The following is a 17,074-nucleotide window of genomic DNA, read 5'->3' on the forward strand; positions in this document are numbered from 1 at the left end:
CTTTGATCAATTTTAAATTTTAGAAATAATTTTGTTTTTGTTTACATTTAAATGTACAGTTTCTAATGCATATGTGTTACATTTGATTTCAAGCCATTAATCCTTAATTACTTTTTAAAATAATAGTTTCTTTTAGTTTTTAAATAATGTATAAATTTATAGTTATATAAGAAAGTAAAGTATAATATTAATATTATAAAAATTAAGTAAAACAACATGCAATAATTTATAAGAAAAACAAACCGTTTAACAGTATATAAACTACTTATACAAAATTCTTTTAAATTAAAGATGAAATTATATATATAAATAACAAATGAAATTATATATACAAATTTATAAGTGAAAATATACATAATTATATTCATAAAAAATACATATGACAATATACAAACAAGGTTATAAAGTAATTCATAGGAATATAGCTTTCTTGTTTGTATTCTCATTCGATTATGAATATACCTTTCTTGTTAGTTTTCTCATTCTATTTTGAACATACCTTTCTTGCTTGTTTTCTCATTCTATTGATGATTAATGCTGCTTTATAATTTTCATAAATTTAATAGAACAATTACTACTAAAAGTATAAAAGGGCAATGATTTGCAATTGTTTTTATAATTAAGTCTGCTTCTTGCAATTGTTTTCCCAAGAAGATTATGCACTCACATCTTGAAATCCAAATTCAAGATTTTAAAGAATTTTCGAGCTCGATCACTATCATGGCTTTGTCTGCTGTGACATCTGCGGTGACAACAATTGGCAACCTACTAACGAGGAAGCCATATACCTATGGGGCGTGGAGGAGCAAGTTGATCGCTCTACAAACAGAGCTCAAATGGATGCAAAGATACTTAACGGACGAGAGACAAAACAGTAAAGGATGAGATGATTCGTCTTTGGGTTCTTTGAAATCGAGAGCTTGCTTATGATGCGGAGGATGTTGTCGAGGAATTTGCTCTCAAGATTGGATCCAAAACAAAGGAGGTCTTATGAGTTGTATTAAAAGATCACCTCTTTGTTTGAAAGAGGGATGGGCACTCCACAAAACCAGTCAAAATCGAGAAAATCAAAGAAAGAATCAACGACTTGGTCCGAAAACTACAGGCCTACGGAGTAAAGGATGAGGAGAAGAATCAAGTTCTTCAACCGAAAGACAAGAATCAAATGGCCTTATCCACATATTATGGATGATAATATTGTTGGACTAGTTGATGATACCGAGGATTGGTCAAAGTTCTTACGGAGGAAAGTGGATGCAAGGTTGTTACAATATGGGGCATGGGTCGTCTGGGAAAGACCACTCTCGCCAAGAAAATATATCACCATCGTTAGGTTATTGATTATTTCGATCACTTGGCTTTTGTATATGTTTCTCAACCATGCCAGAAAAGAAATGTTTGGGAAGACATTCTATCTGGTTTCAAAACTTTAGATAAAGTGGACAGGAAGATAAGGGATGAAGCATTAGCAGAGAAGTTGTATGTTGTGGGTTTGTTTCTGCTAGAGCCTGTTGAATATAATATGTTAAGTACTGCGTTTTGTATTAAGTAGTTTAGTAATACGGTGAGTTTTGGGATGACCTAAAACGGGCGCGTTTAGTGAACTATTGTTATGACGGTTATATTTTTCCCTTTTATATTTCCTGTAACGGAATGGGAAAGGCATGCATATGGAATATTGTTTTTTTTCTCAGTCTCCTTCTACGTTCTAGCTCTCTCTTTCTCTCTTCTTTCTTCCTTCAACTTTTCTTCTTTGTTATTCATCCGAATCATACGCAACAAAGGTATCAGAGCTTCAAGATCCTCATGACCGGTGAAGGGGTAACCATGAGAATGCAGCGAGAAATTGGTCAAATTCAGGGCGAACTTTCTAACATACAATCGGAGTTTTCTCAATTGGATGCTCGCATTGACGGCTGGTTTAAAGATTTACAGGAAGGCATCAAGTTGGAGGTACGTACAGAATTACGTGCTGAGCTTCATTCTCTATTTGAATAATATTTTGGCTTGGGACCTTCAGTTCAGGTGGGAAGTGCAGGAAGTAGCAAGGGTAAGGGTATTTTGGGATCTCCACTCGGATTCCAGCCACCGGAACATTTGATAGTTTCCCCAAGGGTAGATCTGGAACATTCCAATGCTTTCCCAAGAAGAATGTTGAGTGAGACCGATCGATCCACATTGCGAATGGCATGTCCATCGTTTGATGGTGACAACTTTCGAGGATGGTGGTCTAAACTTGAGCAGTACTTTGAGGCTGAGGGGATAGGTGACAATGCTAAAGTCCGGCTAGTTATGTTGCATCTTGAAGGTAAGGCTCTTGATTGGCATCATTTTTTTGCTCGAAGGCATGGGGGCTTACATCAGTTATCATGGGAAACGTATGCAAAAGGGCTTAGGGAGAGGTTTGGGTCTGATTCTTTCCTTGATCCTATGGCAGAATTAGTGACCCTTAAACAACTTGGTTCTGTTGATCAGTACCATGATGGGTTTTTAAGTCTGTTGAATCAGTTGAATTTGCCTAAAACGTATGCTTTGAGTATATTTCTTAGTAATCTCAAACCTGAGATAGGACAGTATATTAAGCTGTTTAAACCTCAGTCATTAGTAGAAGGATTCCAATTAGCCAGGCAGGTGGAAAACATTGTTTCGGGTCCGAGCAAGCGGGAAAATACTACTACTCTTGGAGTTAATGTGGGACGACCCTTAATTCCTGTGGCTAAAAGCTTTAGAGGGAATGGTAATTACAGTTCACCAAGTGAAGCAACAAATGGTAAGTCCAATTCTAAAATACCGTCGAAGTCTTTGTCGCAGACAGAATTGGAAGACAGGAGGAAAAAGGGCCTTTGTTTCTGGTGTGGGTTCAAGTATTCACCAGGACATAAATGTTTGAAATCCCAAGTATATCAGTTAGTAGTTGAGCCACTGGAAGTGAGTGCCATTAAAACAATAAGCTCCTCTCAGGAAGACTTTCAGGATTTCTTGGAACAGTTAGAATCTACGGAAGTAGCCTCAGGGAGTTCCACTCCTGTATTATCATTGCACGCTTTGCAAGGTTTTCAAAGCCACAGCACTATGCGATTCCCGGCATTAATCGATCAAACTGAAGTGGTGGCTCTGGTGGATTCGGGCAGCACACACAATTTTATTGATTTCAAGGTAGCCAGACGGTTGAAGTTGACTATAGACCCTGTACCTAGCTTGAGGGTGATGGTGGCGAATAGAGTCAGATTGAGCACTCAGGGTTTATGTCGAGCTGTACCCTGGGAGACACAGGGGTATAAATATGTCACAGATTTTTTAGTCCTATCAGTCAAAGGATTTGACCTGGTTTTAGGAGTTCAATGGTTGTTGTCGTTAGGACCAATTATATGGGATTTTTCAGAGTTGACCATGCAATTCCAATATGGAGAACAAAACTGCAAATTACGGGGTATGACACCTGGCCCGATGCAGCTTATCCCTAGTAGTCGGTTCTCTAAATGTATGAGTTTGACAGGAACTGGTCCTTGGCCGATGTTGTTCACTGCTTCTGACCAAGCTGCTCTTACTATGCCGACGGTACCATTATCACTTGATATGCAACAACTCCTTGCGAGTTTTGAGGATGTATTTCAGACACCTAAACAGCTACCTCCGCCTCGACTTCATGACCACAAAATACCCTTAATGGACGAGTCTAAGGCAGTGAAAGTGCGCCCCTATCGTTATCCACCAGTTCAGAAGGCTAAAATCGAAAAACTGGTACAAGAAATGCTGCAGGCTAGTATTATTTGAGATAGCAATAGTCCCTTTGCTTCTCCAGTAGTCATGGTTAAGAAGAAAGATGGAAGTTGGTGGCTTTGTATTGACTACAGGTAACTTAATCAGCTGACGATCAAAGATAGATTTCCCATCCCTCTCATTGAAGAGTTGTTAGATGAATTGGGGCAAGCTCAATATTTTTCTAAGTTGGACCTACGTTCTGGTTACCACCAGATACGAATGAGTGAACAGGACATCTTCAAGACAGCTTTTCGGACACATGAGGGTCATTATGAATTTTTGGTCATGCCATTCGGCTTGACCAATGCACCCTCTAGTTTTCAATCTTTGATGAACTCGGTGTTCAGGTCCATGTTAAGAAGATCGGTGTTGGTTTTTTTGATGATATTCTTGTGTATTCTCAAGGGTGGTCGGATCATTTGGAGCATTTACGGGAAGTCTTGCAAGTACTTCGAGAACATCAGCTCTTCGCCAAGAAATCTAAATGTAGTTTTGGTGCCACACACGTCGAATATTTGGGTCATATCATATCTCAAGGAACGGTTAGTATGGATCGAGCAAAGGTGGTCAATGTTTTGGATTGGGCTTCTCCACGGTCGATTAAAGAGCTACGGGGATTTCTTGGGTTATCTGGGTATTACAGAAGGTTTATTCGAGGGTATGGATTAATAGCCAAACCTCTTACAGCATTGTTACGGCAGGGGGCGTTGTGGCAGTGGACGGAGCTCGAACAACAGGCTTTTGAACAGCTTAAGTTAGCTGTGTGTCAAGCTCCCGTCCTAACTCTACCAAATTTTAAGGAGCAGTTTTGTGTGGAAACAGATGCCAGTGGGCAAGGCGTGGGAGCAGTCCTTCAACAGGTGGGAGACCAATAGCTTTCTTTAGTAAAGCCTTGGGAATAAAGTATCAAGCACTGTCTATCTATGACAAGGAGATGATGGCAGTACTTTTAGCTGTCAAGAAATGGCATTCTTACCTTGTGGGTCGGCACTTTATTATCAAGACAGACCATCAGAGTTTGAAGTTTCTTTCAGAGCAGCAAGCGATCACACCGTATCAACAGAAGTGGGTGGCCAAAATGCTCGGATATGATTACTCCATTGTATATCGAAAAGGGACACACAACGCGGTGGCAGATGCGCTGTCTAGGAAACCCACAACAATAGTTTCTCAACTGTTTCAATGTGATGGAAGTCAAGACCCGGATTGGTCTAAAATATGGGAACGAATCTTAGGCTCATATGACACTGATCAGAAGCTGGCCCGACTGTGTGATAAGGTGCGTTCTCAACCACAATTACATCCTAAATATTCTTGGCACGATATTTTCTTGCGTAGGAAGAACAAGGTGGTGGTTGGCAAGGACGTCGCACTCCGGAGACAGATTTTTGATGTTTTTCATGCTACACCCTTGGGAGGACATTCGGGAGTTCATGCGACTCACCATAGAATAGCAGCCCTGCTGTATTGGAAGGGACTATCCAAGGACGTACAAGCATGGGTTCGAGAGTGTGTGACTTGTCAGCGGTGTAAGTCAGATAACGCTGCATCACCCGGTCTTTTGCAACCGTTGCCGATTCCGAAACGGGTTTGGTCGGATATCAGCACGGATTTCATCGAAGGATTGCCACTGTCACAAGGAAAATCAACGATCCTTGTCATAGTTGACCGTTTGACAAAGTATGGCCATTTTTTAGCGTTGTCTCATCCCTTTACTGCTCTTACAATAGCTCAAGAGTATTTCGGCCATATTTACAAGCTCCATGGGCTTCCCGAATCCATTGTATCCGATAGGGACAAAATTTTTCTAAGTCAATTTTGGCAGGAGCTATTTAAGCAAATGGGGACTAAGTTAAAAAAATCGACAGCCTATCACCCCCAAACAGATGGCCAGACTGAAATTTTAAACAAGTGTTTGGAGGGATATTTACGTTGCATGGTTGGGGAGAAACCTTCTGCATGGTTGGCATGGTTACCATTGGCTGAATGGTGGTACAACACATCTCACCATTCAGCGATCCAGACAACTCCATATGAAGCCCTTTATGGGCAAATCCCACCCATCCATTTACCTTATGTAGCCGGTGCATCTCCAGTAGCAGCAGTGGATCGCACTTTGCAGCAAAGGGAAGTCATGCGCAAGGTTCTCAAGTTTCACCTTGCTCGTGCTCAGGACAGAATGAAATAAATGGCTGATAAAAGAAGAACTGAAAGGGAATTTAGGGTGGGGGACTTGGTATATTTGAAGCTGCAGCCGTATCGCCAACACTCCTTGCGCAAATTCCGAAACCAGAAGCTATCACCTAGGTATTTTGGTCCTTTTCCTGTGGAAGCTCGGGTAGGACAAGTGGCTTACAAGCTGACTTTACCCTCATCAGCTCGAATTCATCCTACCTTCCATGTTTCGCAATTAAAAAAACATATTGGTTCTGCGGTAAGCGTTCCCACATTACCACCAGTTGGTGCGGATGGTGCTCTCCTTAAAACACCAGTTCGAGTGCTGGATCGAAGGATGGCCAAACAAGGTAATCATGCTGCAGTTGAAGTATTGGTTGAATGGGCCGACACTTTCTCTGAAGATGCTTCGTGGGAGAAGCTATCTGAGTTACAACGTCGATTTCCAGCATTTGATCCTTGAGGTCAAGGATCTTTTCCAGGGCGGGCAATTGTTGTGGGTTTGTTTCTGCTAGAGCCTGTTGAATATAATATGTTAAGTGCTGCGTTTTGTATTAAGTAGTTTAGTAATACGGTGAGTTTTGGGATGACCTAAAACGGGCGCGTTTAGTGAACTATTGTTATGACGGTTATATTTTTCCCTTTTATATTTCCTGTAACGGAATGGGAAAGGCATGCATATGGAATATTATTTTTTTTCTCAGTCTCCTTCTACGTTCTAGCTCTCTCTTTCTCTCTTCTTTCTTCCTTCAACTTTTCTTCTTTGTTATTCATCCGAATCATACGCAACATTGTATAACATTTTGGAGGTTAAAAAGTGTCTGGTGATACTAGATGATATTTGAACCAGTGAAGCTTGGGATAGTCTAAAACCTGCCTTTCCAGTTGCAACGGGCCGTCATAGTAATAGCAAGATATTGCTCACCTCTAGAAACAGGGGCATAGTTTCAGATGTTGAGATAAGAGGTAAAATTTTCTTAATTAGGTAAAATTGAATACTGTTATTCCTTTTATGGAAAATAACAATGTATATTATTTCAGAGTTGAAGTGCCTAAACGATGAAGAAAGTTCGGAATCGTTTCAAAAGATTGTATTTCCTCAAACAGGTAAATATACATATAGCAAAATTCTTGTTATAAACAAACATCTTTTCTTCTTTTACAAATTTTAATCATTTTGTTTTTTTCATAAGTTAATATTTTTTATTTTTGTGCAACCAATTTTAAAAAAATAGTATTTTTTGTGCAATATTTTTCATGTCATTGACACATAATTTTGGTAATTATTTTATCTTGAACCCAAAACCCCGAACCTTGAACTCAAACCCTGAACCTAAATCTTGAACCCCGAATCTCGCAGTTGAAGGCTTGGATTTGAGATTTAAAGTTCAGAATTCGAGGTTCAAGTTTAAAGTTCAAGGGTTCAGGGTTATGGGTTACGAGTTTCAGATTCATGGTTCAAGGGTTTTGGGTTGTGAGTTTGGAGTTTTATGTTTTGGATCTAGGGTTTAGGATTCTAAATTCAGGGTAAAAAAAATTACCAAAATTATGTGTCAATGACATGGAAAAAATTGTTGAAATGTTATTAAATAATTGGAAAAGGACCATGAATAATGTGGTCAGAAGAGTCCATAAAATAATTTCTCTATAGATGAGTATATAATAATTCATATCTTTAAAATTTGATGATGTGACAAAAAAAATTTAATTTTTAGGATCATCCTAATGTAAGTTATTACCTTATCTTAATTATTGGACTATATGTTTGTTTAGTTTCTTAATCAGTTTCATGGTATTCTATGTTTATCCTGGATCCTTGCATCAGAAATATGGAGGCGCAGGTAAACCGTTCTTATCAGGAGTAAAGCCCAAGAAAGATGGTAGTTGATTCAAACAACCAGCACATCTCTTTAAGACCCTATTTAGCAAACCAATCTGCTAACCTATTGGCTTCTCGTCTAATAACGTTGACTTTCAAAGAAGAAAGTTGCATGACCAGTTTATCAAAAACCTGAAGGAGTAGCCTTAGGGTGAGTTTGGATGGGCAGTGCGTTTACCTGCGGTAATTAGTGTAAAAATAGCGGTGGCGGTGAGATTAGATACTGTAACGATACTGTAGCGTGAGACAAAAAGTAAGCTAAACGCACCACACCGCACCCAATCGCCCATCCAAACCCACCCTTAATCACCATCTTCGATATTGACTCTTCTTCTTAATATTCGAAGCAAAAGTCTGGGAGTCAGTCTTGATTGTCACATTGGTCCATTTGTTCTTCATAGCTATTTCAATCCATCCAACCATAGCTTTAGCCTGGAGAACCTCACATGAATCCACTTAATCCTTTTACCAATCCCATCCAACATCTTCCCACTTAAATTTCTGCCTATTACCAGCACAAGCTATTAAGGTGTCAAATGCCCCATCACAATTTAACTTTAACCTAACCTTCCGGTGGTTTCTCCCAAATATCAGCACAAGTTTTTGACTTCCTAGTTCGATCAGAGTTATTGTTTGAACAGAGGATCCATTGAGCAGATAAGAATTCATTCATGGAGCAATTAATCCTTCGAATAATTCTCTTCAAACCAAGTTTCACACCTCCAATTGTAACCTCACACCTAGCTTTCCAAATGTGCTGGCAAGTGAAAACAATTCTAACTTTGAAATCCTCCCTCATACAAGGCATTTGTAACAACTTTGAGAACCATCTGTCAAATGGTTGAGTTTGATCATTTAGCCCTTGAAGACCAAAACAAGCCTCATACTATATTCCCTTAACCCAATTATAACTAAGAGTAATATGTTCAAAGTCTCATCTTCAATACCACATAAACAACAAATTGGGTTCGAAACACACTTTCTTTTCCACGGATTAAAACGTGATGGAATAGCATTATGACACAATTTCCATAAGAAAATTTTAACTTAGTTCGGTACCTAGCTCCAAATAGCTTTCCAAGTGCTCCTATCAATTAAGTGAGAGCTGGAAGGTTGTAAAGAAGACTCATTTCCATAGTGCTTTCTCAACTCCTTGTACCCTGACTTCATTGGATATTAACCAACGGCTGTAAATTAACGACCACACCAATTTATCTTGTTCATCTGCTTCATGAAGGGGAACTTTTAATTTCGTAATTTCAATATCTTCTAACCACATTGAGATACTGGGTAAGTCCCAATTTAGTTCTTCTAAACAAATGATCTCAGCAACTCGTGTTGGTGAGGATCCGTCAATATTTCCAGGATGCTTTAATTTCCTATCTTTAACTCCCAGCAACCATCTATCTTCCCAAATACGGATGCTTTCGCCATTTAGCACTTGCCAATCAAATTCTCCTTTCAAAAACTCTTTCCCTTCAAGAATGCTACTCCACACCCATGATGACCTTGCTCCCTTTTTAGCTTCAAGGAAATTAGAATTCAGAAAATAAAGTCCTTTTAAAATCCTAGCCCAAATAGCATCAGAATCCTGGACTAACTGTCAAGATTGTTTTGCAAGTAGAGCAAGTCCTCCAAGCTTTTCAATGATCATTTTCATTCTGCTGAATTCATTTCCACGCATAATTTTTAAGGAAATTCGAAAAGATATCGTATATATTGAAGCGCATGCTACTGCTTTAATAAGAACCTCCCTTCCCCTTCAAGATAACGTTTGCTGCTTCCAGAAGTTTGGTAAGGACCTTTTTTTTTTTGGGGGTGAAAGGGAAGACCTTATCTTTGATATGCCTCAAAGTTAATGTTTTCGAAAGCTCCCACAAAGAAGATACACCCAAGTAGACGCCCGAATTGTTTGCCACCTCTATATTTGTCTCTTCTTGAATCAACCTTTCGTTGACCCTTCGGAGGTATTCACACTAAAAACGTTGCTTGATTTATCGTACTTGACCCTTCGACCAGAAGCTGCACAATATTCTTGAAAGTTAATCATTCTCCTACAATTTAACGAATTAGCTTCCAAAAAGAATAGAGATCGTTCGCGAATAACAAATGTGACACTATTGGATAATGACTACCAAGGCTAATCCCAGAAATAAAACTAGACTCGACTCTAAGGCTAATCATACGAGGGAGGACATTCACAAAAAAAAAGGAAAAGGTAAGTTGATAGAGGGTCACCTTACCTTAGACCTCTAGATGGATAGTTTTTTCTACTGGATTTACCATTAATAAGCAAAGTGTAAGAAACACTCCTCACACACTCCATTATCCAATCAGTCCATGTTAAAGCAAATCTCATTTTTCTTAAAATAGTTTCTAGAAATATCTACTCGACTCTGTCATATACTTTATTAATATCGAGCTTCCAAGCAACCTCATATTTCTTACCCCTCTTCTTCAATTTCAAATGATGAAAACCCCTTGAGCAATTAAGATGTTTGTATTTGTCTACCTACAGAAGCACTTTGATTATTCATAATCACTAACCCTAGAACCCCTTTCAATATATTCACCATGATCTTCGATATGATTTTATAGGCAAAATTATAAAGATTAATTAGTCTAAATTATGTAATTAATTCAAAACATTTAGTCTTCAGAATTAAAATTATCTCAATCTCATTTAAACCCATCGAAAATTTCCTTCCTAAAAAAAAAAAACTCTTAATAGCTTCCAAAACATCCTTCTTAATAATTTTCCAATAATTATGATAGAAAATTCGCTAAAATCATTTGCAAAAAAGAGATTAATTTAATTGTTTTGTATGCTTAACTTGTACAATATAAGTAAAATCTTATAATTTTATCTCTAAATTCTCTCAACACAATTTTCTAAATTCTTATTTATAATCTTATTTGTATCTAACAGGATATCCAATTTAAAATTAAATAGTCTTTTTATGTAATGAATTATATATTTATTTGAATCTCCTCTTAAATTAATTAGAGTGAAGTTTCTTATTTAGTATTGACTGTTCCATAAAGTATTCAAAGTTTTCAAATAGATTTATCTTTTAAGTGTAGTTAATAACCGTAATAAAATTAAATTTTATAAGTGATGAATTTATATTAATTATTACTTAATAAATTAATAAAATATAAGTTTGAGTTCATCTATTTTTACATTTCTTTTACCTACTTAAATTAATTCCTAATTTTTCTTATTTTTTTAAAATTTATTCCTAATTTTTTATACAAGAAATAAAATCGGTGAGGAAATAAAAGAGTTGGGAGAGAACATGGTTAAACATTGTGCAGGGCTGCCATTAGCCATTGTTGTATTGGGAGGAATTTTGGCTACAAAGAATAATTCATTAAACGAATGGCAAAAGATATCTGACAATGTAAAATCATACTTGAAGAGAGGCAAAAATCAAGGACCAGAGGATGTGTTAGCATTAAGTTATGATGATTTGCCTCCCTATCTAAGACCATGTTTCCTCTATCTAAGCCATTTTCCGGAGGATTATATGATAGATGTGGATAGATTGATTCAATTATGGGTTGCTGAAGGTATTGTGTCATCAAAGCAAGAAGAAAGAGACGGTGGGGAAATTGCAGAAGATGTGGCGGAATCTTATTTAATGGAGCTGGTGGAAAGGTGTATGATTCAAGTAAGAGATGTGGCAACCTTAAAGGTCAAAATGATTCAGATGCATGATCTGATGAGAGATCTTTGCTTATCAAAGGCAAAACAAGAAAATTTTATCTTCATTGTTGATCGATCGAATGCATCTTCATTATCTATGATTCGGAAGGTTCGTAGGGTTTCTGTGCACGAGTCTTTTTTCATACAATGCATTAAAAGTCCAAATATTCGGTCACTTTTGTTCTTCAATCAGTTCTTTCCGGAGGTGGTATTTGAAAAATCTTTGCCATTGAAAGTGTTGAATTACATTGAAGAACATGAAGATGATGATTGTAATCCACTGTATTGGATTCTTTTGATTTCGGGAATTAGTACGATGGCTCTTAAAATTCGGGGAATTTTGAGATACATGTTCAACAACTTCAAATTGCTAAGAGCCCTAAACTATGAGAGAACAACAGGTGATCTTTTTGGAGGGTTTAAGTTACCCAGTGATATAGGTAATCTCATCCATTTAAGATTCTTGAGTCTAAAGGATCTTGAGTTCTTATGGCCAAAGTTGCCATCATCTCTAGGCAACTTAAGGTGCTTGCAAACCTTGGATTTAAGAGTTGATAGTGACAGAATTCATGTACCTAATGTGATATGGAGGATGGAGCAACTAAGACATTTATATCTCCCTTTCAGTTGTAAAAGCAGAACTAAGTTGAAGTTGGGTACTTTGAGAAAACTCCTAACACTTGTGAACTTCAACACCAAGAATTGTTATCTGAAGGATCTTATCAACATGACAAATCTTAGAGAGTTGGGGATAAATTGGCCTTTCAATATTGAAAATTTCAATGAGAAGGAGTTGGGCGAGAATCCACCCATAATCGGAATTAAATATCTTCATTCCTTGTCTATTATTACCTCTGGGTACGAATCAATAGATCCAAAACATTTGACCCATCTCCTTTCAAATTGTACAAGTATTTGCAAGTTGAGTATAAAAGCAAGGATAAGCGAGTTACCAGAGTATCAGTACTTCTCTTCACATCTCGCTTACATACAGTTGAAATATTGCGTGCTTCAGAAAGATCCAATGCCAACACTAGAGAAGCTGCCTAACTTAAGGATTCTTAAATTCGAAAGTTATTTCAAAGGAAAGGAAATGTTTTTCTCTGCTCAGGGTTTTCCTAAACTTGAGTCTCTAATCCTTGCGGAGCTCTACAATTTGGAGGAGTGGAAGGTGGATAAAGGAGCCATGCCTTCTCTTAAGCGATTGGAGATCAGGCGTTGCCCAGAATTGAAGATGCTTCCAGAAGGATTGAGGTTCATTACAACCCTCAAAGAACTGAAGATTAAATCAATGCCAAAGGCATTCAAATATAGATTGGAGGAAGGAGGAGAATATTTCTACAAAGTCAAACATGTTCCTTCTATCATATTCCAAAACATCTGGTAGATTGACTGATAATTGAGAGGTAATTTCATAACCTCTAGTTTAGGAAATGATTCCTACTTTCTTTGCTGCTTATATATCTTTCGTTATTGACAATGTCTCACATTCTCACTCCATTTGTCAACACACCAATGAATAATTACATTTATTAAAAGTCAAAGGAAGTCAGACATTGATCTTTTTAGTTTTGGTTTTCAGGTAAAGACGCCATTTTTTCACCTGCTACTGCTATTCACGGGATCAAATCTATATTTAAAACTCCTATAATAAGTGGCGTGTGAAAGTGTGTTATGTGGTGAGATTTGGAATTATCTTCTCTCATGTATATATCTATGGTTGTTGACATCAGACTGGTTGACTGTTTGTTGTTTTCTTCAAATTACAATAAAAAGGTTGCAAGATAAGGTATTGGAAGAATGGGAGGTGTTTGGATTAGCAAGGTACCAAACCCCTCCTCCATCTCAATTTCCTTCAATCTAATTTAATTACACATTCATTTTTGTCTTTTAAAACATAAAATTGCAGGTAAGGATACGTCACTGACCTTTGTTCCGACATAGCTTCGGTCTGCGGTCACCATTCCTATATTTATTTGTTAGCTTTGCTTTCTCTTTCTTTTTTTTCCCTACTTAAGTCTGCATTAGTCTTTCTCTTTTTTCTTTCTTTTTTTGTATGTACTTAATTTAATATTAAAAGCCAAGGTAGGACCATGCTTATTTTATGCAAGTCGATTGGTATTCAACATAATCTTTTCCGTCATCCTTAACTTAATAATCTTTATTACGATATCGTATCAGATTTAATAGTTGCACTTCATCCTCACACTTCCAAAGCAAAACATAGGAAAAATTAATTCTTACCAACTAATAACACTTCCAATTTACGTTGTCTTACAAAAAAAAAAAAAAAAGATACAATTTGAATTTTTTTATCAAATGGTTTAGCAAGCTATGCTTTATAGAAGGCAAAGGAATTCAAGGGAATCAAAGATTCCAAAATCGATATTTAGATTCAAGATTTTGTATCCCCATGCTTTGCTTCTTATATCTACCAACAATATCTTGATGATAACAAACAAAAAAAAAATTCAAGGGAATCGAAGATTCCAAATCCAATTTAATAGTTTGAAAATTTCACATCCACTTAATTAATTCAAATGATATTTATTCAATAAGTTTAAATTAAAACGCAAGAATCTTCATTTATCTTTTATTCAAAATATAATTGGGATTCAATGAAAATATTGAACATATAATGTTTGCACATGGAAATGTCCAAATCTTTAAATATAGGGTCAACATGGGAGAAATCTCCTAATACCCAACGTTAAAGATTTATAAAATTCAATATGATCCTATTATTTTCGTTATAAAACTCAATATCTTATTCGGATTAGGATACGAGCGAATAAGAGATAACTATTTGTAGTTCAAGGTGTGATAAAATCTCAGTAGCTAAGATATGAATGTTGCAAAATAGCATACAAAATCACAGCCACATTTGTTAGTATGACTATTTTGGGTAATCAAAGGGGAAAAAAATTGTAAGTTGTTGAGCAAACAAGGTGAACAAATTAGATATTCCAATTACGTTCAAGCACTTGACAAATCCTTCCTGCAATGGCTTCAGCACGCATCCTAGGACCTTCATCATCTGCAAAAACCGACCATTTCTAACAACAAAGCTAACATCACACATGATAATATATGTATATAACATATATAGATGATGATTATGTGGATTAAAAGCTATGTTAGTTTGACTCAATACATGACCATGGGACATGCACGATTCTTCAATAACGATATGAAAATACTTGGAAGAAAAATTAAATACATCAATATCTAACATTTACATCTGAGTTCGAGTAAAGAAAACATGCCATTCTATCTAAACATGCAAAATATCCAAAACTCTTGATGAGTGTTAGATACAAATATGTAGAATGCACCCAAAATATTGATGGTTGTCGATTCCACCAATATAAACCTATGCCTAATTTGCAATTTAAACAGTATAGGGAGTAGGGTCTACCAACAATATCTTGATGATAATAAACTAAAAAAAAAATTCAAGGGAATCAAAGATTCCAAATCCAACTTAATCGATTGAAAATTTCACATCCACTTAATTAATTCGAAATGATATTTATTCAATAAGTTTAAATTAAAAACTGCAAGAATCTTCATTTATCTTTTGTTTGAAATGTAATTGGGATTCAATGAAAATATTGAACATATAATGTGTGCACATGAAAACGTCCAAATCTTTAAATACCCAACGTTAAAGATTTATAAAATTCAATATGATCCTGTTATTTTCGTTATAAAACTCAATATCTTATTCGGATTAGGATACGAGGTGTGATAAAATCTCAGTAGCTAAGATATGAATGTTGCAAATTACCATACAAAATCACAGCCACATTTGTTGGTATGACTATTTTGGGTAATCAAAGGAAAAAAATGTTAGCTGTTGAGCAAACAAGGTGAACAAATTAGATATTCCAATTACGTTCAAGCGCTTGACAAATCCTTTCTGCAATGGCTTCAGCACGCATACTAGCACCTTCATCATCTGCAAAAACCGACCATTTCTAACAACTAAGCTAACATCACACATGGTAATATATGTATATAACATATATAGAAGATGATTATGCGGATTAAAAGCTATGTTAGTTTGACTCAATACATGACCATGGGACATGCACGATTCTTCAATAACGATATGATGAAAATACTTGGAAGAAAAATTAAATCATCAATATCTAACATTTACATCTGAGTTCGAGTAAAGTAAAACATGTCATTCTATCTAAACATGCAAAATATCCAAAACTCTTGATGAAAGTTAGATACAAATATGTAGAATGTACCCAAAATACCCATCTCGAACTCAGTAAAGAATATCTAGCACTCAAAAGGCACTAGCTTCAACCAAGAACAAGGAAGTTTCTTCAAAGGCTTGATATACTTTCTTCACAGCCATATATATGTGTGCATATACCCATATTAAGGATGATTGTTTTGGCAAAGAGGATGAGAAGATAGAAAGAAAACCTTTAATCCAATGACAATATTTGATTATAACAACATGACACATATAATTGTGATTAAAATTGTGGTCACAAACATGTTTGCAATCACATCATGTTAACGAATACTATCGCAATCAATTGCAATAAATATCCACAACAAGAAGAGCCAGAATCCTAAAAACAACAAAGATAATACATTACAGCTGTTAAGGAATTTTCAATAACGTATATACCTGCAAGATTTTCAGTGATGACACAACAAAGTTCACCACCAGACAACTTCCCGATCTAATGAAATTTTCAAACATATCAGGTCATAAGTTTCAAGATCAACTGAAACATGCGGATACCAATTATGATAAGAAATTAAATTAAGGATTTTCTACTGCAAACCTACCACGAAAACATAATTTTTATTAGGATCAAAGGCATAGCCCATCATGGCAGCATTATTGAGTCCATTTTCAGAGGAAAATCCTGAAACATGTTACAGGCAAATATTAAGAAAAACAATGCACAAGCATAAGTACAAAAACATAGCATGCAAGAAATCAATACTTGAAAGGATTAAAATCACTGCTAACCTAAGACTTTGAATCTAGCACCACTAGGAAACATCCGAAATGATCCTTGTCTTTCAATATTGAGATACATAGGTCCAAGTCTGCCATGTTGCGCCAAACGGGAATTCATCAACCTCTTGAGAATCTAAAGGATGAAAAGTTCCAGTCCAAGTTATATATATACAGACACACACACAGATAGACATGAAGAAAGTGGGTTAATGGTGTATTATTTAAGTAAAGAAAAAGTTGAAATCTTAAACCTCTAAATATTGGGTAACAGTTAGTGTTAAAAGTGCATAAAGTTCTGCTATTATCTACAAGAAACAATGGAGAAATCACATACATTGTTTATATTCACTTTTCTTGCTACACAAGCAAGCTGAGTCCATAAACAAAGGCATACCTTTTTCTCCGTTTTTAAATGGTTTTCTAGTTTTTTGGCTGCATTTTATATTAAGAGAGAGAGATTGTGAGACGTGGTCAAGGATGAAGATGATGGGAAGACCACAAGTCGATGGTGGTCGATCCATGAGTTGATTATGAGTAGCTTCATGTTATG

The 17,074-nt window shown here is 36.3% G+C and overlaps 1 protein-coding gene and 1 pseudogene across 7 annotated transcripts in view; one reads left to right on the forward strand and one right to left on the reverse strand.

Annotated features, from left to right (window-relative positions):
- Positions 1-17,074, reverse strand: part of LOC105784769 (pentatricopeptide repeat-containing protein At3g14580, mitochondrial) — a 147,915-nt gene that overhangs the window by 59,343 nt on the left and 71,498 nt on the right. For 2 of the 7 annotated variants that reach the window (XM_052623784.1, XM_052623788.1), the window contains exon 5: positions 16,347-16,426. Coding sequence is in view for 1 of the 7 variants with exons in the window: in XM_052623793.1 (XP_052479753.1) it covers positions 15,407-15,486; positions 16,183-16,237; positions 16,347-16,426 (215 nt within the window). In the remaining 6 variants the exon portion in view is untranslated. Of the gene's footprint in view, positions 1-14,523; positions 14,563-15,281; positions 15,487-16,182; positions 16,238-16,346; positions 16,427-17,074 lie in introns of those variants that run through there. The other 5 variants (XM_052623786.1, XM_052623783.1, XM_052623793.1 and 2 more) reach the window with 4 other exon arrangements.
- LOC105784766 (probable disease resistance protein At1g58602) lies at positions 721-12,912 on the forward strand (annotated as a pseudogene).

The sequence above is a fragment of the Gossypium raimondii genome, chromosome 11 (genome assembly GCF_025698545.1).
Source record: "Gossypium raimondii isolate GPD5lz chromosome 11, ASM2569854v1, whole genome shotgun sequence".
In the NCBI taxonomy this organism is placed as follows: domain Eukaryota; kingdom Viridiplantae; phylum Streptophyta; class Magnoliopsida; order Malvales; family Malvaceae; genus Gossypium; species Gossypium raimondii.